General features: G+C 42.3%; 1 protein-coding gene across 1 annotated transcript in view; it reads left to right on the top strand.

The window, feature by feature from the left end:
* The window catches only part of pth1r (parathyroid hormone 1 receptor), a 103,121-nt gene that overhangs the window by 39,565 nt on the left and 38,906 nt on the right, over nt 1-24,650 (top strand). The window contains exon 2 of the mRNA XM_039657176.2: nt 20,305-20,404. Coding sequence (XP_039513110.2) covers nt 20,305-20,404 — 100 coding nt within the window. The remainder of the gene's footprint in view (nt 1-20,304; nt 20,405-24,650) is intronic.

Here is a 24,650-nt window from a genome sequence, read left to right as displayed (position 1 = left end):
GGGTTAAAACAAAATTTCTCAAACACTGGGTTGTTATGTCTGACCCAGGATCTGGGTTACACCAAAACTTCTCAAACACTGGGTTGTTACGTCTGACCCAGGATCTGAGTTACATCAAAACTTCTCAAACACTGGGTTGTTACATCTGACCCAGGATCTGGGTTAAGACAAAACTTCTCAAACACTGGGTTGTTATGTCTGACCCAGGATGTGGGTTACACCAAAACTTCTCAAACACTGGGTTGTTATGTCTGACCCAGGATCTGGGTTACACCAAAACTTCTCAAACACTGGGTTGTTACGTCTGACCCAGGATCTGGGTTACACCAAAACTTCTCAAACACTGGGTTGTTATGTCTAACCAAGGATGTGGGTTAAAACAAAACTTCTCAAACACTGGGTTGTTACATCTGACCCAGGATCTGGGTTAAAACAAAACTTCTCAAACACTGGGTTGTTACGTCTGACCCAGGATCTGGGTTAAAACTAAACTTCTCAAACACTGGGTTGTTACGTCTGACCCAGGATCTGAGTTACACCAAAACTTCTCAAACACTGGGTTGTTATGTCTAACCCAGGATCTGGGTTAAAACAAAACTTCTCAAACACTGGGTTGTTACGTCTGACCCAGGATCTGGGTTAAAACAAAACTTCTCAAACACTGGGTTGTTATGTCTGACCCAGGATCTGGGTTAAAACAAAACTTCTCAAACACTGGGTTGTTACGTCTGACCCAGGATCTGGGTTACACCAAAACTTCTCAAACACTGGGTTGTTACGTCTGATCCAGGATCTGAGTTACACCAAAACTTCTCCAACACTGGGTTGTTATATCTGACCCAGGATCTGGGTTACACCAAAACTTCTCAAACACTGGTTTGTTGCGTCTAACCCAGGATCTGGGTTACACCAAAACTTCTCAAACACTGGGTTGTTACGTCTGACCCAGGATCTGAGTTAAACCAAAACTTCTCAAACACTGGGTTGTTACATCTGACCCAGGATCTGAGTTACACCAAAACTTCTCAAACACTGGGTTGTTATGTCTGACCCAGGATCTGGGTTAAAACAAAATTTCTCAAACACTGGGTTGTTATGTCTGACCCAGGATCTGGGTTAAAACAAAACTTCTCAAACACCAGGTTGTGACTTCTGATCAAGGATCTGAGTTACACCAAAACTTCTTAAACACTGGGTTGTTACGTCTGACCCAGGATCTGAGTTACACCAAAACTTCTCAAACACAGGGTTGTTATGTCTGACCCAGGATCTGGGTTACACCAAAACTTCTTAAACACTGGGTTGTTACATCTGACCCAGGATCTGGGTTAAAACAAAACTTCTCAAACACTGGGTTGTGACGTCTGAACCAGGATCTGAGTTACACCAAAACTTCTTAAACACTGGGTTGTTACATCTGACCCAGGTTCTGAGTTACACCGAAACTTCTCAAACACTTCACCCAAAAGGCTCAACCCAGGATTGGGGTAGAAAAAATAACCCAACTTTTTTTTAGAGTGAAGGAAGGACCTGAGAATCTAGAGATCATATATCATAGAGTCACATTTCCTTCAAAAATGTGTACGTCTACGTATATGTTACAAACTGAACATGGCATCCCCTCACCATAGTTATGTTGCAGTAACAATCACTGGAATTTACTTACAATACAGTATTGTGTTGGCAGCTGTGGCTACCATGGCACATTATTAGTGAGGGTAATCTAATATAAATCAGTATGTGGGTAGTTGTCATGTGATCACTGTCACGTTGAAGACTCTTAGTTTGTATTTTCTTTTTGTATTCTTCTCAATTCTTCCTGTTTAATCTGCTCCTTCAGTTAGTGTGCATGGAAACTATGTACAAACCTTAATTAAACTATTTAATAATCAATTAAAAATGATTGTATACCTGTATGATATTACACTGTACCCACATTGAACCAGCGTATTGTAAAATGGATTGATGGTTGATTCAGCTGCGGCGCCATCTTCTGGTCAAACGGGGAACTCTCACAATGCATTATGGGTATTCTGTAGCCGTTGAGCGTAAATCGGTTGTACTCTCGTTATGGCGGTGCATTGTGGGATTGAATGAGTGCACTCGATAACGTCCACTATGGTTTCGGACACCACTACTAATGGCTGTCCCTCAGATAAGGGTATAGGGGCCGGTTTCGGACACAGCCATCGTTACTCTGTGTATTTATCAGATGTCCCTTGTATAAATTGCTTTGGAAAAATGATTCAGTGTATAATTACACCTGTGGCAGGACTTGAGCAAACTAGGCCAATTAGAAGCAATTACATGTCTTTCTCCTTTTTGTGTTATACACGCATAGGCGCATAAGTGTTATTACAATTCATTAAATAATTATCCTACATTATGAAATTGACCATGTAGGAGTTAAAAACGTTAGACACTCGCCAATGTGTGCATCAGATCAGCGCCCTTCAGCGGGAAACCATTAGACTTTTTCAAAAACAAGGTTCGACCTAACAAAGCCTCGTTTGCCTTGATGAGTTTACAAACAACCTCCAAAGCACTGATTCGAAACTAGATTTGCAAGTGTTTTGAGGCTTTGTGAAGTGCACATCACCAGCCCCTTGTTGGTTATTATTGTACCATGTCTTGAACATTTGATTTGTGGTTTTTTTGGGGGGGGTTCTTGCTTTTCTTTAATAAATAAGTTGCATTTAGAGAACTATTCCTCTACTACACGTTACAATCACATTATTAGACATACGATTCGTCTATAAATGATAACTTAATGAGGTATGACTCAAAATATAACAGTGTGCAAATCCGCAGAAACTATGTTTGTTTTGGTATTAATGGGTCAGGCAGAGTCAGCAGCCTATTCATAAAATCATACAGTCGCCCAGTGCCAAGCTGGCCATCTTCTGCTCTCTTAAGCCTAAATACAGTAAACTCAATATTAGTTGAGGTGTTTCCTTGAAAAGACATGTCATTCAAACACAGGGAGTGCAAAACCCTCGCGTATTTATACTCTGTGTATTTTTCTCGTTTTCTTCCTGGACTGCCTCCAGCGCTGTTTAACAAAAAGAAGACTGTTTTGAATGAAAAGCTATAAATTCGAATATCTCAGCTTCCCCCTTGACTCCAATGTTTACTTTGGTGGCTGGGAGTCAAGCCAATGGAGAAGGAATAGTTTTCAGAAATAATTGTGAGGCACAGACTAATTACTTGTGATCCGCCTCTGGGGAAAGCTTAATCCCGAATCATGCTCGGTATCTCGATAGAGTGGAAAAGACGATCTCGCTCCTGCCAGTTATGGTGTGTTGTTGCCAGCCAGCCTCACAATCGGCGGTCTGTTTGGCGTAATTGAGGAACACCTCGCAGCGATGATGAATCTCCGTATCTCTGCAGGACCTGCATTGTGCCTCGCTTCAATTTAATATTCCCTGAGCCAGCGATGAATGGCACCGGGATGATATACATCCGATTGAATTAGACTCAGGAATGCCATCGACAAGAGCAGCCACTGACTGCTCTTAAGGGAGTAGCGGTCGACGTTCAGCGAATGAGGTCAGACTTGTGTGACCCCGTAACATAAAGCCATGTGCAGAAGATGTGTATCTTGACAGGGAATCTTGTTTTCATTAGCTCTGGCCGTGAAACTGAATCGTATCAAATGCATTCTCTGAATAAATGTGAATTAAGCAGGAGTGAGAATGTATTTACTATCCACAGACACATATTTTGTTTTGGGGTGACCCGTCACACCCAGATCATAATGATATCATTGGTCAACATTGGCTATCATTATGATCTGGGCGTGACTGGTCACTGATATCATTATGATCTGGGCGTGACTGGTCACTGATATCGTTATGATCTGGGCGTGACTGGTCACTGATATCATTATGATCTGGGCGTGACTGGTCACTGATATCGTTATGATCTGGGCGTGACTGGTCACTGATATCATTATGATCTGGGCATGACTGGTCACTGATATCGTTATGATCTGGGCGTGACTGGTCACTGATATCGTTATGATCTGGGCGTGACTGGTCACTGATATTATTGTGATCTGGGCGTGACTGGTCACTGATATCATTATGATCTGGGCGTGACTGGTCACTGATATCATTATGATTTGGGCGTGACTGGTCACTGATTTTATTATGATCTGGGCGTGACTGGTCACTGATATCATTATGATCTGGGCGTGACTGGTCACTGATATCATTATGATCTGGGCGTGACTGGTCACTGATATCATTATGATCTGGGCGTGACTGGTCACTGATATCGTTATGATCTGGGCGTGACTGGTCACTGATATCATTATGATCTGGGCGTGACTGGTCACTGATATCGTTATGATCTGGGCGTGACTGGTCACTGATATCATTATGATCTGGGCGTGACTGGTCACTGATATCATTATGATCTGGGCGTGACTGGTCACTGATATCATTGTGATCTGGGTGTGACTGGTCACTGATATCATTATGATCTGGGCGTGACTGGTCACTGATATCATTGTGATCTGGGCGTGACTGGTCACTGATATCATTATGATCTGGGCATGACTGGTCACTGATATCATTATGATCTGGGCGTGACTGGTCACTGATATCATTATGATCTGGGCGTGACTGGTCACTGATATCATTATGATTTGGGCGTGACTGGTCACTGATTTCATTATGATCTGGGCGTGACTGGTCACTGATATCATTATGATCTGGGCGTGACTGGTCACTGATATCATTATGATCTGGGCGTGACTGGTCACTGATATCATTATGATCTGGGCGTGACTGGTCACTGATATCGTTATGATCTGGGCGTGACTGGTCACTGATATCATTATGATCTGGGCGTGACTGGTCACTGATATCGTTATGATCTGGGCGTGACTGGTCACTGATATCATTATGATCTGGGCGTGACTGGTCACTGATATCATTATGATCTGGGCGTGACTGGTCACTGATATCATTGTGATCTGGGTGTGACTGGTCACTGATATCATTATGATCTGGGCGTGACTGGTCACTGATATCATTGTGATCTGGGCGTGACTGGTCACTGATATCATTGTGATCTGGGCGTGACTGGTCACTGATATCATTATGATCTGGGCATGACTGGTCACTGATATTATTGTGATCTGGGCGTGACTGGTCACTGATATCATTGTGATCTGGGCGTGACTGGTCACTGATATCGTTATGATCTGGGCGTGACTGGTCACTGATATCATTATGATCTGGGCGTGACTGGTCACTGATATCGTTATGATCTGGGCGTGACTGGTCACTGATATCATTATGATCTGGGCGTGACTGGTCACTGATATCATTGTGATCTGGGTGTGACTGGTCACTGATATCATTATGATCTGGGCGTGACTGGTCACTGATATCATTGTGATCTGGGCGTGACTGGTCACTGATATCATTGTGATCTGGGCGTGACTGGTCACTGATATCATTATGATCTGGGCATGACTGGTCACTGATATTATTGTGATCTGGGCGTGACTGGTCACTGATATCATTATGATCTGGGCGTGACTGGTCACTGATATCATTGTGATCTGGGCGTGACTGGTCACTGATATCGTTATGATCTGGGCGTGACTGGTCACTGATATCATTATGATCTGGGCGTGACTGGTCACTGATATCGTTATGATCTGGGCGTGACTGGTCACTGATATCATTATGATCTGGGCATGACTGGTCACTGATATCGTTATGATCTGGGCGTGACTGGTCACTGATATCGTTATGATCTGGGCGTGACTGGTCACTGATATTATTGTGATCTGGGCGTGACTGGTCACTGATATCATTATGATCTGGGCGTGACTGGTCACTGATATCATTATGATTTGGGCGTGACTGGTCACTGATTTCATTATGATCTGGGCGTGACTGGTCACTGATATCATTATGATCTGGGCGTGACTGGTCACTGATATCATTATGATCTGGGCGTGACTGGTCACTGATATCGTTATGATCTGGGCGTGACTGGTCACTGATATCATTATGATCTGGGCGTGACTGGTCACTGATATCATTATGATCTGGGCGTGACTGGTCACTGATATCATTATGATCTGGGCGTGACTGGTCACTGATATCATTGTGATCTGGGTGTGACTGGTCACTGATATCATTATGATCTGGGCGTGACTGGTCACTGATATCATTGTGATCTGGGCGTGACTGGTCACTGATATCATTGTGATCTGGGCGTGACTGGTCACTGATATCATTATGATCTGGGCATGACTGGTCACTGATATTATTGTGATCTGGGCGTGACTGGTCACTGATATCATTGTGATCTGGGCGTGACTGGTCACTGATATCATTATGATCTGGGCGTGACTGGTCACTGATATCATTATGATTTGGGCGTGACTGGTCACTGATATCATTATGATCTGGGCGTGACTGGTCACTGATATCATTATGATTTGGGCGTGACTGGTCACTGATATCATTGTGATCTGGGCGTGACTGGTCACTGATATCATTATGATCTGGGCGTGACTGGTCACTGATATCATTATGATCTGGGCGTGACTGATTTCATTGTGATCTGGGCGTGACTGGTCACTGATATCATTGTGATCTGGGCGTGACTGGTCACTGATATCATTGTGATCTGGGCATGACTGATTTCATTGTGATCTGGGCGTGACTGGTCACTGATATCATTGTGATCTGGGCGTGACTGGTCACTGATATCATTGTGATCTGGGCGTGACTGGTCACTGATATCATTGTGATCTGGGCGTGGGCGTGACTGGTCACTGATATCATTGTGATCTGGGCGTGACTGGTCACTGATATCATTGTGATCTGGGCGTGACTGGTCACTGATATCATTGTGATCTGGGCGTGACTGGTCACTGATTTCATTGTGATCTGGGCGTGACTGGTCACTGATATCATTGTGATCTGGGCGTGACTGGTCACTGATATCATTGTGATCTGGGCGTGACTGGTCACTGATATCATTGTGATCTGGGCGTGACTGGTCACTGATATCATTGTGATCTGGGCGTGACTGGTCACTGATATCATTGTGATCTGGGCGTGACTGGTCACTGATATCATTGTGATCTGGGCGTGACTGGTCACTGATATCATTGTGATCTGGGCGTGACTGGTCACTGATATCATTGTGATCTGGGCGTGACTGGTCACTGATATCATTGTGATCTGGGCGTGACTGGTCACTGATTTCATTGTGATTTTGGCGTGACTGGTCACTGATATCATTGTGATCTGGGCGTGACTGGTCACTGATATCATTGTGATCTGGGCGTGACTGGTCACTGATTTCATTGTGATCTGGGCGTGACTGGTCACTGATATCATTGTGATCTGGGCGTGACTGGTCACTGATTTCATTGTGATTTTGGCGTGACTGGTCACTGATATCATTGTGATCTGGGCGTGACTGGTCACTGATATCATTATGATCTGGGTGTGACCGGTCACTGATATCATTGTGATCTGGGCGTGACCGGTCACTGATATCATTGTGATCTGGGCGTGACTGGTCACTGATATCATTGTGATCTGGGCGTGACTGGTCACTGATTTCATTGTGATCTGGGCGTGACTGGTCACTGATATCATTGTGATCTGGGCGTGACTGGTCACTGATATCATTGTGATCTGGGCGTGACTGGTCACTGATATCATTGTGATCTGGGCGTGACTGGTCACTGATATCATTGTGATCTGGGCGACTGGTCACTGATATCATTGTGATCTGGGCGTGACTGGTCACTGATTTCATTGTGATCTGGGCGTGACTGGTCACTGATATCATTGTGATCTGGGCATGACTGATTTCATTGTGATCTGGGCGTGACTGGTCACTGATATCATTGTGATCTGGGCGTGACTGGTCACTGATATCATTATGATCTGGGCGTGACTGGTCACTGATATCATTATGATCTGGGCGTGACTGATTTCATTGTGATCTGGGCGTGACTGGTCACTGATTTCATTGTGATCTGGGCGTGACTGGTCACTGATATCATTGTGATCTGGGTGTGACTGGTCACTGATATCATTATGATCTGGGCGTGACTGGTCACTGATATCATTGTGATCTGGGCATGACTGGTCACTGATATCATTGTGATCTGGGCATGACTGATTTCATTGTGATCTGGGCGTGACTGGTCACTGATATCATTGTGATCTGGGCGTGACTGGTCACTGATATCATTGTGATCTGGGCATGACTGATTTCATTGTGATCTGGGCGTGACTGGTCACTGATATCATTGTGATCTGGGCGTGACTGGTCACTGATATCATTATGATCTGGGCGTGACTGGTCACTGATATCATTATGATCTGGGCGTGACTGATTTCATTGTGATCTGGGCGTGACTGGTCACTGATATCATTGTGATCTGGGCGTGACTGGTCACTGATATCATTATGATCTGGGTGTGACTGGTCACTGATATCATTATGATCTGGGTGTGACTGGTCACTGATATCATTATGATCTGGGCGTGACTGGTCACTGATATCATTATGATCTGGGCGTGACCGGTCACTGATATCATTATGATCTGGGCGTGACTGGTCACTGATATCATTATGATCTGGGTGTGACTGGTCACTGATATCATTATGATCTGGGCGTGACTGGTCACTGATATCATTATGATCTGGGCGTGACTGGTCACTGATATCATTATGATCTGGGCGTGACCGGTCACTGATATCATTATGATCTGGGCGTGTGTGTTCACTGATATCATTATGATCTGGGCGTGACTGGTCACTGATATCATTATGATCTGGGCGTGACCGGTCACTGATATCATTATGATCTGGGCGTGACCGGTCACTGATATCATTATGATCTGGGCGTGAGTGGTCACTGATATCATTATGATGTGGGCGTGACTGGTCACTGATATCATTATGATGTGGGCGTGACTGGTCACTGATATCATTGTGATCTGGGCGTGACTGGTCACTGATATCATTATGATCTAGGCGTGACTGGTCACTGATATCATTGTGATCTGGGCGTGACTGGTCACTGATATCATTATGATCTGGGCGTGACTGGTCACTGATATCATTATGATCTGGGCGTGACTGGTCACTGATATCATTGTGATCTGGGCGTGACTGGTCACTGATATCATTGTGATCTGGGCGTGACTGGTCACTGATATCATTGTGATCTGGGCGTGACTGGTCACTGATATCATTATGATGTGGGCGTGACTGGTCACTGATATCATTGTGATCTGGGCGTGACTGGTCACTGATATTATTATGATCTGGGCGTGACTGGTCACTGATATCATTGTGATCTGGGCGTGACTGGTCACTGATATCATTGTGATCTGGGCGTGACTGGTCACTGATATCATTGTGATCTGGGCGTGACTGGTCACTGATATCATTATGATCTGGGCGTGACTGGTCACTGATATCATTGTGATCTGGGCGTGACTGGTCACTGATATCATTATGATCTGGGCGTGACTGGTCACTGATATCATTGTGATCTGGGCGTGACTGGTCACTGATATCATTATGATCTGGGCGTGACTGGTCACTGATATCATTGTGATCTGGGCGTGACTGGTCACTGATTTCATTATGATCTGGGCGTGACTGGTCACTGATATCATTATGATGTGGGCGTGACTGGTCACTGATATCATTGTGATCTGGGCGTGACTGGTCACTGATATCATTGTGATCTGGGCGTGACTGGTCACTGATATCATTATGATCTGGGCGTGACCGGTCACTGATATCATTATGATCTGGGCGTGACTGGTCACTGATATCATTGTGATCTGGGCGTGACTGGTCACTGATATCATTATGATCTGGGCGCCCGGATATCATTATGATCTGGGCGTGACTGGTCACTGATATCATTGTGATCTGGGCGTGACTGGTCACTGATATCATTATGATCTGGGCGCCCGGATATCATTATGATCTGGGCGTGACTGGTCACTGATATCATTATGATCTGGGCGTGACCGGTCACTGATATCATTATGATCCGGGCGTGAGTGGTCACTGATATCATTATGATCTGTTTCTTCTTGCACTTTCAAAGTGGACTGTCTAGTGAGTGTCGTTTAAAGCCGAAAGAGATGAATGTGAATCTGGCATAGCCTCCGCATAGCGTTACACCAGTACTGACCACTGCAGGCCCTGGTCTTCCCTCCTGCTGTTTGGATTGGACTCTGGAATATGCTATATTGCCCCTTCCAGAACACCAAACAAGTCGTGTCTTTCCCATATTTACTTGTGGCAAAATGTTGTTCCAGTTGTGGTTGTTTACTGTGCGTAGCCATAAATGTCTTTCCTCTGTACAGCCTTTCAGTGCCCAAAATATGACTTCCCTTTACCTCCGTTCTTGAGAAGAGAGGAAATATTGATGGGTATAATATACAGATGCTGCCACTCACTGGGGTCAGAAATGCTGGCGGCGAGGTGGAAAAACAGGGCTAGGAAGGATGATGTGACTGAGACTATGATTGCCACTATGAAGCAGACAATTTGGGTTGGCTGACTTCAATTTACTTAGGATGAGTCACATGCTTGTCTGCCTCTACTACTTAAGGTGACAGGAGGAAGTCAGTGTTGGCTTTCTCCACTGAAACCCTCAGAAGGGTGCAGTTACGCCGCTTTCAACCTCGCCCTGCAAACATCTGACTCTGGCACAGTTCTTCACTTAACTCTTTCCCCGTCAGTCACAAGTTTTCAATGCAATCCGTGTTAGATTTGGGGGGTATTTCTTAAATACAAGTCTTGAAAAAACAAGCAAAGACAGAATAAGTGGATAGACGTTGTTTCGCTTCTCTAGTAGCTCACTACTTTTTCCAGCAAGTACGTGTGGTGACGAATATGCAGTGTATAGAAGCTAACACTAACATTGTGCCTTTACTCTTATATCACGGCTATATAGTTCACTGAGAAGAGATCGTCTGAGGATTATGTAAAGGACGTACAGGTGTGGGTTGATATTTCACCTTTTATTTCAAATAAAGGTTACACTTTTATATGATAAGATGAAGCGTACAGGTGAATCATAGCCTTCTAAAGTTGATTCATTGTCCTGCTTTATAATTCTTTTCAAATCCAATATCTTTTTTGGCGTGAACAGGCCTTTAAAAACACTCCATGTTTCTCATCCAAGGACACACACTTCTGCCGTACTCTTTCATCACGGCTGTATCGACTTCTGCCTTTCTGGAAATTCAGAAAAGTGGCAATGAGACGCTGGTCTCATTATCATATCCAAACACGGCAGTGCTCAGTCACTCGACCATTCAGTCGGAAGATAAAAGACGAGCTATTCATTTCATTAATTTGGGATTTTGGCCTGGCCATTTGGAAAATATTGTGATTTAATTTCATGAAATCCTGCCTGGCTACTGTGCTTTAAACTGTTGACTGCCGTGTACCGTGAAAGGTAAATGTTTTTGGACACAAAAAGAAAATGTTGACTTAATGCCTAAATTAGTGCTACGGCATTCTGGACATTTTCATATTTATCCGTCTTGATTAATGTCAGTCTAACTTCCAACCTCGTTTCTTCATGGATGTCAAACATCAGGTGCGAATGACACCCATAGAAAGAAAACAAGTTAAACCGTCTTGTAATCTCTGTGTCACCAACACGGCCTGCATTGCAACACAACAGCAGTTTCCACGGCACTTGTTGACTGCAGAAAGCCCATTGGCGGAGCCAGGTTTGCGGTGTGGGGTACGCCAGTGTTTGGATAGCTCCACAAAGCCACAGTGTTTAGACCTTTCTGGAGAAATCAGCCGACGAACGACTCGCTTCCCGTAGCTGCGTTTTATGCTTAGATAAAAGAAGGTACTGTAACATCCAAAAACTAGCATACCATACCAAGCCGGCCTTATAATGAAATATTAACACTCTTGAATCCTGTTGCGTCCTTCAGCACTTTTCTATTTAATTGTCTCTCAGTAGTGCAACAATCCTATTCATGTTCTTCATGGATAAAGTACGTCATGCAGAGTTCACTGAGGTGTATGCTAGGCTTTACTGCCTGGGATCCTCCAATCGGAGAAGTTGCTTTTACCCTGAAAATTAAATACGCTGCTGTTCAGTCGTGCCTTAGTTCATAATTGTTGGATTTTAAAATGCCACTGTAGAAAAAAATGCATCTGAAATTGATACTTTTTTACGACCTCACATTGGGCCCTATTTTAACGACATGAAAAGCAAGTAACTTTGTGGGCGGGTCCCGGCGCTGTTGCTCTTTTACCGGCAGGATGAATGACTCTCGCGCCCGACGCAAGTTTAAAAGGGGTTGGTCTGAAATAGCTTCATAGGTGTGGTTTGGGCGTAACGTGAAATAAACCAATCAGAGCGCCATCCAACGTACCCTTTAAGAGCAGGTGCGCATGTTGCATGACGGATCGTTATTATAACGACGGAGTTACCAGGAGGGTTCACGGCCGATGAGACCGACGTTCTCGTCAGGGCAGTGAAAGACAGAGAAGTGACGTTGTATGGGGACGGGAGAAACCACCCAAATCAGCATCGGTTAAACATTATATTGGGCAAACAGGTCTGATCCGTCATTACTACAATTAGCCTAACTAATTTGAAATGTGTTAGCTAGATTTAGGCCTACATAAGTTTACACTAGGGCTGTCAATCTTCCTCTACAATACTATTAGAATTCCATTCCTTATGTTTTTCAATATTCGAATAATATTCGAATATTAAATGCTAAAATTTATCCTTTTATTAATATTTACAACATTATGGATCGCCAATGCCACTATAGCATGTGGTTGTTGTTACACTTTCGGTCCACTAGAGGGACATCTAATTTATTAGTACTGAATACGGTTGAAGCGCTTCCGATGGTTTTCGGCTAATATCTCGAAAACACCACCAAAAATTCTGAAACTTACATCGTTCTTTTCAGTTCGACTAGACGGTTCCAACAAGCTCGATGCGCACCGAATCCGTTGAGATATTTGCGTTTTTGTAGGCGCTTTGGGGGGCGCTTTTTACGTCGTTAAACATTTAGCCTACCATTTTTGACAGTTGTTATGATGATACACCGTGGATAACGTGCACACTTGTGTTACGATTAAAAAAACTTTATCGTTCATCAGACGAAACAAAGGCATTTCATTTTTACATGCGTGTGAGCCAAGGCGGCGAAAAGGCAAGATTGCATATAAAAGAAAATTTTAAAAATATACATAAAAAAGCAATATTCGAATAGTAACTTCAACATTCGAATACTATTGATTTTTTTAATATTCGAATTATATTCGAATTTCGGAATTCGTTCCAACAGGCCTAGTGTGATCACCACAATGATTTCCCTCATGTGTTAATATTTTTCCTTGTTAAAATGTGAGAGAATCAACGTGTATTGGCGTAAATAGCATTATGAACAACGCGCAACATGCCACTGACTTTAGCTATTGTTTTCTGGAAGTGTAAAATAGCACTAGGGAATGTTTGCACCGAAACACGCCTCTTTTTTGCGCTGACCCGCCCAGGGAGCACAAGTTCATTCCCTAGTTTACCGACGTACGTCTGTGACGGGAAAAGCCTGCTTTGCGCGGGTGCAAAATAGGAATTATACATGCGTACAAGTCATTTGCGCCAGGAGCAAGATTGGGCCCATTGTGTCAATCACGTTTAAACACTGCCTTCGAAACTTTCATCCGTCATAAAAAATATATATTTTCGGTGTTTTTGGCATCCGTAGCAAGTATTTTGAACGTTTTTTTGGACTTTTCAGAGCCACTGAATGAGGAATGCGAAACTACGCATGTGAAAACTTGGGAAAGTTTACTTTGAGGCCGTTAAGTATGTTGTACTAATATATAGTATGAATATGGGTAGGATGAATGAAATTTGGACGTATGTTGTCACTGTCACATGACCCACCAGAATCACTGCCGTTCCCAACTCGTCTCCCGTGGCCTTATGGGATAGGAAAGTGTTCATCAGATGCACTTATCTCTTTGGAAATAGTAAGTCAGCCGAGCAAGAGCCATTGAGAACTGAATGCTGAGCACATATAAAGAGCAGCTTTACTGACATAACAGGAAAATAATGGAACAAAGTTTGTTTCTAGAAGAAAAGAGTGTCATAGTCCAGCTTCAATGAGCTTAGTTTTGTTTTAAAAAAGCTCAGTCAGCCAAGCAAGTGCCACTGAGATGAATGTGAACTGAGCTGAGCACAGATCTGATGTACGGCAGGCCTAGTATGCCATGTTAAACAGAGAAAGGATCTCCAGTCAGGTCTATCAAGAGAAGGAAATCAATATATACTGTGATCTGAACAGTCACCGGAGCTCAGCTGGATGCAATGTAAAGTTGATTTTCTCTGTGTCAATGTAAGAAATATTAATTCCATTTTATAAGCAGTGAAACCGACAAGCTTTGCAAGCTACATACTATAATCTCACAGCGCCTATAAATAGCACATGCTTTGGGTAAATGATGATGATGAGAGTAAATCGGTGGTTCTCATGTAACCGTCGCTTGTTCAAGAACAGAACGTCTAATTATGGCCAGCTTGGACGTGTCTTATACTTTATGGTATGGATTTCTGGCCATTGTAAGGCAAGCTGTTAATGGGAAACAAGAGTTGGCAGGTATTATGACATTAAAGAAGGAAATGAAATATATATGTTGAAACAAAATAAACAAATAAACAATGAACTCTTGTTTCCGGTGAATTCGAATAACTGAATACACCGAACATGCTATCTAACATAAGGAAAGTCCATTTGCTTGAAGACTCCCTGAAACGCCTCAGTTTCTACAATATTCCTCATTATAATAATTCATACGCAGAATAAAGGGGCGGGTCCTGGTTGAGTTACTTAGTAGTGTGTTAAACTGGCGGTTATGGAAAGGGGCGGGACTTTCCTAAATACACTCGCTCGCAGACAGACAGACAGACAGACAGACAGACAGACAGACAGACAGATAGATAGATAGATAGATAGATAGATAGATAGATAGATAGATAGATAGATAGATAGATAGATAGATAGATAGATAGATAGATAGATAGATAGATAGATAGATAGATTATTGCCCATATATATATATATATCTATGAATGATAGATAGCTTAATGCCCATATGGTTTTTGAGGTCACTATATGCACATTTTCTGCAAATTTGCACACATTTTGTATCTCTAGTGATAGACAGGCCCCACAGCAGTCGAATATATCAGGGAGACAAACACAAAACATCTCTAAGATATCCAGATACTTTTATCACTTTAATATCAGTTCATATTCCACACTCACAAAAGCTTTCGGCAAGTAAACAAAAAGAACAATGCACAATATCGTGAGGGATCTAAGGATTCTCAATAGCGACATGTGTGTGTGTGTGTGTGGCTTCAAGAGAGCAACCATACATCTGTGTTCTTTTTATTCATTTATAATCATTCATAATTTAATCATTAATATCTAATTGAATCCTCTAATTATTAATCTTTATTATCTTTCTTATTTTCCTTGCAATGGTTGCTATTGTTGTTTAATCTTATGATAGTGTGGTTTGTCTTCATTAGGGTTGGGTATCGTTTGAATTTGAACGATTCTGATTCCGATTCCGATTCCTTGTTTCGATTCCGGTTCCTAACGATTCTCGATTCCGATTCCTTGTTTCGATTCTGGTTCCTAACGATTCTGATTCCGATTCCTTGTTTCGATTCCGGTTCCTAACGATTCTCGATTCCGATTCTTTTAAGAGGCAGGGTCATAAAAGTTTAGCTAACCTTGCTAACCAATGGCCTTTCTGAAGGAAATACTCCTTCTGTCACAAATACTTGTCACAAATTTTGCATTTTGCCGAGATTTCGTTAATTTTTAGAAAAGTGAAGCCACACTTTGGACCGCCGACGTAAGCTACTCATGTTCGGCTCGCGCGGTTATGCCAACACTTCCGGTAGACGCTTCTTCGTTGGTGTTGTTCAGCGGTTTATTCTTCCGCTCGGCGGACTGTGAATATCGAAACTAGGAATCGAAATTTTAACTTTTGAACGATTCCGGGAAAAACGAAAAGTTAGTCCCGGTTCCAATCGATACTCGATCCTCGATACCCAACCCTAGTCTTTATAAGAGCTAAGAGGAGAGTTTGTTTTCAAGGTTTTTGATGACAATGTTGTGAAGCTGTAACTTCCCTTTGCTTCTGCTCTGGTATGATGACACCTGTTGGATTTGTTCTGGCCGAAGGACGAAGTATATACGCAACTAAGATTATTCAATAAACCCTGCTGATTGCTTATAATCATCTCCTGTTTTCTGCTCTTCCTCTCAGGCTGAAAATGCACCTTGTTTTGTTCACTGATTTTGTGAATTAGATTAAAAATCTCTAAAACAAATCAGATAATATCTGACAGGGTCATGTAAAGAGACGGGATCCAATATTCCCACTGTGGAGATTCAATCTAATCTCTATAGCTTCTGCATTTCGTTTCTCACTTGGGCTTTTGGTATATGAAAGTGATGTATGTGATATTATTATATCCAATTATCCACCTTATTCCAAGATGCTTTGCACGAAATATGGATGTAACTTCCATTACGCTGAAAACAATCAGTAAAAGGCTCTATGAACCCAATAATATATCAGTGATTCTTGGGAATTTGGATAAAACAGGTTTTAATTTTGAAAATAAAAAGTTAGTTAAATTACAAAATCTAAAGGTATATCATTATAAAGCAAGGTCTTGGCTGTTCAGCAATGCACCGGTGCAACCTCCTCATTTTGTATTTTTTTCATAAAATAGGCGTTTCTCCAGTTATCACTTTGTTTTTGTCAACACCGTCAGACAAAATAAATAGCAAATTATTTTTTATTTGTTTGGTCTAATATGTATTTAGAATTTTTAAATCATTATCTGGCATTCTTGGTACACATATATGCTGTTAAATGTTGAATATTCACTTTTGTTCATTTTTTATACTGTTTTGCGTGTACTCCTTTAAAAGATATAACATCATACAACATTTACTTTAAGCCTAAATAGAAAAATTAATGTTGTTTTATTTAACAAACATATTTTTGTATTAAAAGAGACTATTACTTTAATAACTCAACAGCACTGAAGAATCATATTTCAAGTATATTCATTTAAAACCAATAAAACTCCCTCTGACGGTGGTGACTTTAGAACTGACGGTGGTGACATTAATCTGACGGTGGAGACTGTGGCCTCTTTACAACATACAATTCCACAATGTATACCACTCAAGTCAATCAATTCTTGCTTAACAACTTCATTTAACTCTTTGGTCCAAAAAAAAAACAATCTTGATCACTGTGATAAACATTTTTTTTCTTTTATGAGGTATTCCTCATTTAACTCTGCCTCACTGTGTATTTTCTCTCTCAGCTTTTTTTGGTATTCCCTGTTTCTTCTCCTTCTCTCCTCTATATAGCTGCTGCCTAGCCATAACTTTCGGAAATACATAAAGTCAAAGTTGAGTGTAATGACTATGAAATTGGGGGTAATTACAGCGAATGTTAGATTTGTTTAAATGATGTCATGCCATTTTCATTTGGCTTTAGTCGATGCATAGCCTGGAATGGATAGTGCATACTATGTGCTGTGTAGGTAGGCAGTAGCTGCACTATGTGCATCCTTAGTTCTGGTTAGTTCTGGCAGGTCACGTTAGTCAAGCTCGCATCAGCCGACTATTAGCTGATCCACCTCCCCCTATAGGAATATGACGCCTATCACTGTATATAAGCTCCTTCAGTATTATCATCAGCTATCACGTTTCTCAGGAGCTCATTACCCTCCTCCCTCCCCAGCTCCACTCGTCAGTCAGGACTTGACATTCTGATTCCCCAAGAATCTGAATAAATTCTCGAATTATATTGTACTTTAAATTTTGAAATAATCTGCAAAACATTCATGTTGGTTCTGTTCTGTTTACCCCAAGGGGGTTATTGCTGCTCCTATCCATGCTAGGCTTTAACAAATTTTTAGTATGGGCAAAAATCTAAATGAACGTCATGAAACACAATTTAATCGCATCAAACGTGTTCAGATTAGAACTGCTGTATTCCTGCAGCTGAACCACAGCCGTGAGGATATCAGGAAACATCCTCACTCTCACTCGCGCTAATAGTAGCATGCAGTGTAAGCCTGAATGGAAGAAATATAGGGGGAATTAAATAAATAAAAATATTAAAGAGGTGAATGGAACATTACAGGATAATATATTGGTATTTATTGTGATCAACAATTATATTCTAGCCTCTGTTATAGACCATTTGGGGGGTTTTGTCACCACCGTCACACGGTATGTCACCACCGTCAGATAGAAAACCTGACGGTGGTGACGTCTGACGGTGGTGACAAAACCTACTCTTTCACATGATATGCATGAGTAGTTCACATTATAGCCATCTTGTTTCCCCTCTGTTGCTAGCTACTTCAGACCTCTTCTTAAAAAGTATACAATTATGTCATAATCTAATCTAATATTTTCTATACAAAAGAGACGGTGTTGACATGTTATGGTTGTGACAGTAGCAGTGCCCAAATATATGAACAAGTTTAAGAGAAAATAGCAAAATTACGGGAGCTTGAGTGATCTCGAAGCATGCTGTAAAGCTGAAGGTTTGAAAATGGGGTATGGAGGAATGTAGTTGACCTTGTAGTTGCCTGATTTTATTATAAATATCTGACGGTGGTGACGAATATGTGGGACACATTTTGAACAACCACAAAATAATAGTAAATATTGTTCAAAACTCAATGTTTGTAGTTTTTAATACATATTACAATGTACTCTTTTGTGTGGTAAATATATTATTCAATTTAATCATTCCTTTTTGTTTTTTTAATCAAGTTGAAATGATTATCTCCTATCCGAGGACAGCTGATTTTGTAGGCAATGGGCCAGCATATAATCATTAAAATAATAAAAATGAAAAATAAACCTATAAAAGAACCTTACATATGTGCAAAGGACCCCCTGATTATAAACTTGATTCTTTTCATTCATGAAAATGTTATTAATTTCCAACAGAATTAGCACTTTTTTTAGTGGGACATGTTTTTGCCAAAGTTTCAAGAATCAGTGATATATATATATATATATATATATATATATATATATATTTCTACTCACCCTTCAACCATTGAACATTAAAAGGACATTTAAAAGTTTAAAAGCATCAACAAGGTACTTTCAACAACAGACCATGAATAACCACAAAAGCATGACCCGTTAAATATCACTGTAGTCATGTATATAGGGATCTCTCAGTCATGTGACCCCTAGCCGCGTGTCAGCCATTTTGACGGACTATCTATTATTAGCGCAGCGGCCGTCAGCGAATTCTTCACGTCATCGCACATATTATTAGCATCACAAAAAGAAATAGCCAAATACAAGAGGAAGATAAGGGAATTATAGACCCATATGAACCACCACAAGTTCTTTTTACAGGCATTAAATGTGTAGACAAACGTCCTGACATTGAGTTCGGTGACATTTACATCTACCTTATTCACTTCCCATCACGCCGGAGCTTCATTAAAAGCATACACAATCATAGCAGGCTATCGATACGAGTCCGGATGGGTCAGCAACTCTTTGATTTGGACGTCAGCGGGGAAGGATTTTTCAATCATCACCGCAAAGGTTGATCAATCTATTTTGATCACCAAATTTTAGTAGGCCTACCTGTAATCATTTTTAAACTGAGTTTCCATGGAAAAACACAAAAGAAAATCACCAACAACATTAAGTGCATCTTAAATGAATTTGTTAAGTCTAGTTTGATCCAAGAAAAACAAAATAATAATAATTATAACGATTATCATCGGCAGTTTAGCATTTTCTATTCCGCCAAATGGTGTGACGTCACGCGGGACGTCCCTATATATATATATGTATGTATTACGTTGCCTTAATCAAAAATGTTCTTTAATTTCAGCAATGCTGAATACGATTTCTAAGTGATTTCCGTCATTTGGCCTGATAATACATTGTATTTACCTTTGAAAACAAACGTGGAAAGAGACGTGAGGGTTTGAGGAGAAAGACGAGAGATTCTACATACTACATAACATAATTAGTTATACTATATAATCTCTTGTAAAATAATTAGCAATTGGAAACATCCAGAGTTTTTATCTCAGCGAATTAATTACACTGAAATGGATGAATATGCCCTCATAAAGGTCGATAATAGCCATGGTAATCAACTTTGTTATTGATTTTGTGTGTCTGTACAGGTTGATGCTGATGATGTCGTCACAAAAGAGGAACAACTCTATGTTCTGTTCACCGCAAAGAGGAAATGCGAGCTGGTGATCAAGTCCACACATAAAACTGGTAAGTTATAAACGTTTTATTCTTTAAAAAAGAAACTAATCTGGGTGTCACTGCATAGACATCCACTGTTATCGTCAGCTGTTGGGCACCTTTAATGGACGTAGGAGTTTTGGACACATGGAGGTCTCAGGTGCTTGAATGTGTGACCCTTTGCTACGCCACATCCAATCAGGTTGATGCTAAAAGGAACTGGCATTGATTGGGCTGGATCTCTCAGTAACACTCCATCAGTCAGTGCCAAAGCCAACAGATTCCATTCGTTTCTATTACACTGGCCTGACACCTCGTTAGTTAAATTTATTTAAGTAAATAAGAAGCTGTCTGTCAGCTCCTCGTTTTAAAAAAGCACAAGTTTTAGGTTGTAGATTTGGTTTGAACACGGCGGGTTTTTTGGCGAGTCCTGGGTCATTCTCCCTTGTATATTTTTTGGTGATACCAAACATTTTTTGCATTTTTGGTATAACCTACACGCACATCTGATTACTAAAAGTAATGATAAGTAACATAATTCCTTGTTTGGATAGGATACAAGTATATGAAGTGTTTAAAACGATTTAGCATCTGAAACCTTTTCAACTGGACCGGATTTTTTTACTTCAGAGCGCCTTGGGAAGTCAAACCTTACCTTTCCTGTTCTTAACAGGTTCTCATTTCATCGGCTCTGAATGATTTATGTTATATTTTTGGATATCAGAAAGCCTGGTTTTTCCTTATATCAATCATCATTAGAAGGGAACACATTTTACACAGCTCCAGACTTTCTACTCTGCACCTGCCCTTATAAAACTGTATTCAAACCGGTTGCACATTTCATCATCTTATCACACTGTTGGCGCGTGAAGTGATTCACACATCACGATCAAATGCACTGGCTTCAGTCAGGCTGCCTTGATAGTTATGTGTTTCGGATGAGAACGTTGGTTACGTGTGTAACACTTGTTCCCTGAGAGTCCATTATACTTAATGAGCCAATCCACATTGGGATGCGATAATTGCAACAGCTGCTCTGCCTCACAGCACAGGTATATAATGAGCCGTAGGTGTGTCACATCTTCAGGTATGGTGCGTTCTATTATAACCAACGAACCGACTCAGACCTCGGATTTGACGTCACGTCCACACTTCAAGCGTTCTATTTGCTTTGCGCGTCCGAGTCGGAGAAAAAATGGACGCCACCCGGAAAGCTGTTATAATGGTAGCACTGGCCGAGTACCAGGCACTTACATTAAAAAAAATTATTATGACTACACCTTATTAAAACGCAGCCATTTGAACTTGAAAATGTTCACTTTATTAATGTTTTTCATGTTAATCTTCTGTTAGCAACGCTAGCAACGTCAGTAATTGCACTCACAACAACCGATTCCAGGGGACGCAGTAATACGAGCGTCATTTAAAATACCAAAGCGGTTCAAAAACAATGAAAACAATTCATTCTTACAAGTCACAGGGCGCAGCCATCTTGAATTCCGAAACGGAATTCTTGCTCGGTGTCCTCGCGGTTGTCCGACGTCCGAGAGGAGAAATCCGAGGAAAGGGGGCGTGTTGCTAGGCAACGTCTGTCGTCCGATTCGGATCTCCGAGACGGATGAATAATAGAACGCACCAGTAGTCACTGAGGAGCCAAGCTGTGATCCGGCCGCCCCGCGGTGGACAAACAGACATGCAACTCCTTCAGGGAACGAGGGTTACATACATGACCGAGATGCTCCATTTCAGTCGGCCACGTTCATAGCCTCACCGGTAGTGACCAACAAATAGGAATCTCTACCAAAGCGGCACAGATGCTGCCCCTTCCAGTGCCCTTTGAAAGCCTCCTGATGCCTGATGGGGCGAAGGATAGGACACGGCTTACTCAGAGAATGTCACTGCTCTTCCGCATGACCTGACCACTGAGGAACACTGGGAAAGCGTGCCCTTTCCACTGAAAAAGAAACTCTACAGAAGGCACAGTAACCCACTAGGGCCGAATTACATATGGCATATCTCAGGCTGGCTCAGCCAGATTAGGGTGGAGAGATACAGGCTTCTGTTTAGGAGCTATACCGTGGAAATGTACACATATGAGATCCCCTCAGGGCCACTGCTTGGAGACGGCCTTTCCCTTCTGCTGGCCTCCGTAACAGACGAAGAGCTGGTCTGAGGTCATGAAGCTTTGCGTTTGGTCCACGTACAGTCGCAGAGCATGGAAAGGTCACAGCACAGCTAGATCTGGGTACCTGCCTCCTCCAAGGGCAGCACTAGCAGTTGCACTACCTAGTCCTTGAAGGGAGTGGGAGGAACCTTGGGCACAAATGTGGGCGAGCTCTCACGATCATCCGGCCTTAATTCTATGCACGATTCGTCCACTAGAAATGTCTTCATATCCCCTACCCTCTTAAGGGAAGCCAATGCAACCAGAAGCAATGTCTTCATAGACAAGATGATTAGCTCTGCTGACTGCAAAGGCTCAAACGGGGCGTTCTGCAAATCCCAAGAGGGTATGGAGGAAGGGCAAGTTTGTTTTACCTCCTCGCTCCCCTAAAGCACCTGATAACCATGTCATGCTTCTCGACCGACTTGCCTTCTATTGGATCGTGATAGGCAGAAATTTCGGCAGCATAGACTTTCAGGGTGGAGGGATCCCGAACTCTCCCTGAAACCCAGCAAGTTTGGGGTCTTCTCTGTGGAAAGAACATCACTTGACGAACAGGTTCCACTTCAGGGCATGAAAGCGTGTCTCGAAGACGCTGCTCGCGCCAAAGTGATGGTGTTCACTACCTCTTTGGGTAGGTCACCTAGAACCTCCACATCCCGTCCAGAGACCGGACATGGAGTTTCCAGAGGTCCCGAGCGCCTTGGGGTGCCCCCTCTTAGAGGAATAATGCAAGGAGGGGCTGTCACAAGGAGCACGAGTTCTGGGAACCAGGTCCGGGTGGGCCAATAGGAAGCCACCAGCAGGACCTGCTCCTCGTCCTCCTTGACTTTGCACAGATTCTGAGCAAGTAGGCTCACTGGGGGAAATGCATATTTGTGCAGTCCCAATCAGTTGCCAGATCTTGTATGAAACGCATCCTACTCACTCACACAATCAACACATTGTACAAATTTCAACCCATGTGAGCTCAACCTGGCAACCTACAACCCAGTTGCGCAGTCGACATCTGCACCAATAGTAGATGCAGGAAGTTTTCAAAATTTTAAAGAGTAACTAAACACTAAACCAACTTTTTTTAGTTAATGATCTGTAAGAATGGATCTTTATTAATACCAGTCATTGATTCGAGTAACTTTTTTGACATTTGTGTATAAAGTCTTCTATTTCTACTATATATGGTGTAAAAACGTCTCAGTGCTGCCTTCTTCAGGTTGAACGGTGGCTACTGCAGTTGAATTTTCCTATTGGATGTTCCGCACTTCGTGACGTACGCAGGTTTCAGCTCACCACGCGAGCTACGCCCTTGGCAGTATAAAAACCATCTTGTTTGGTCAAAACCACTGTAGGGAGTCAGGAGTTGGAATTGCGAGTATTGAAAACGATCAGGATAGAGTGTTTTAGCATCTATTTCGTCCCCTCTATCTCCGCTGGGGTCCGCCCACTTTTTCAGCATTTTCAAATATTGCCAGTGGGTGTAGTCAGGCTCTGACCAGTGGTTTAGTTACCCTTTAAGCTTTAAAGCGTTTAAACCATCCAATCCAAGACAAATTGAGTGCCAGAATCGAGTTCTGCTGAAGTTTTACGAACACTAACACACGCAATTATGCCAAAATGTCCGTTTTGTCGAGTATCTTCATGCGAGCAGACTGAGCAGTCTTAAATGAGTTAAATAAAGTCTTCAATGAAGGTAAAGAGTAGTGAGAGACAACCCGGTCTCATCCCAAGACGTCATATAACTGACGTTTTGGGACGTCTTTTGACCATACGTCAATATTCGCCTTTTTAGTGCCCCCTTAAACGTCGGTAGATGAGGTTATGGGATCCTAACTCTACCCCAGACCTAAACCTAACCCTAAACCTAACCCGTCACCTAACTGACGTTAAAGGTAAAGCGTCAGTTGCATGACGGCCCGGGATCGCCATCTACCGACGTTTAAGGGGGCCCTAAAAAGGCGGATATTGACGTACGGTCAAAAAACGTCCCAAGACGTCAGTTATATGACTTTTTGGGATGAGACTCTGTTATGAGAGAATGTGGCGCGCGTGAGATCCTCGTCTCTGTCAGCAGCGACCTGTTTTAAAGTGACAGCAGCCAATAAAGCTTTCTGT

Source organism: Pimephales promelas, chromosome 5 (genome assembly GCF_988280905.1).
Source record: "Pimephales promelas chromosome 5, fPimPro1.hap1.1, whole genome shotgun sequence".
In the NCBI taxonomy this organism is placed as follows: domain Eukaryota; kingdom Metazoa; phylum Chordata; class Actinopteri; order Cypriniformes; family Leuciscidae; genus Pimephales; species Pimephales promelas.
The sequence above is the reverse complement of the archived record's forward strand: the minus strand, read 5'-3'. Positions and strand labels throughout refer to the sequence as shown.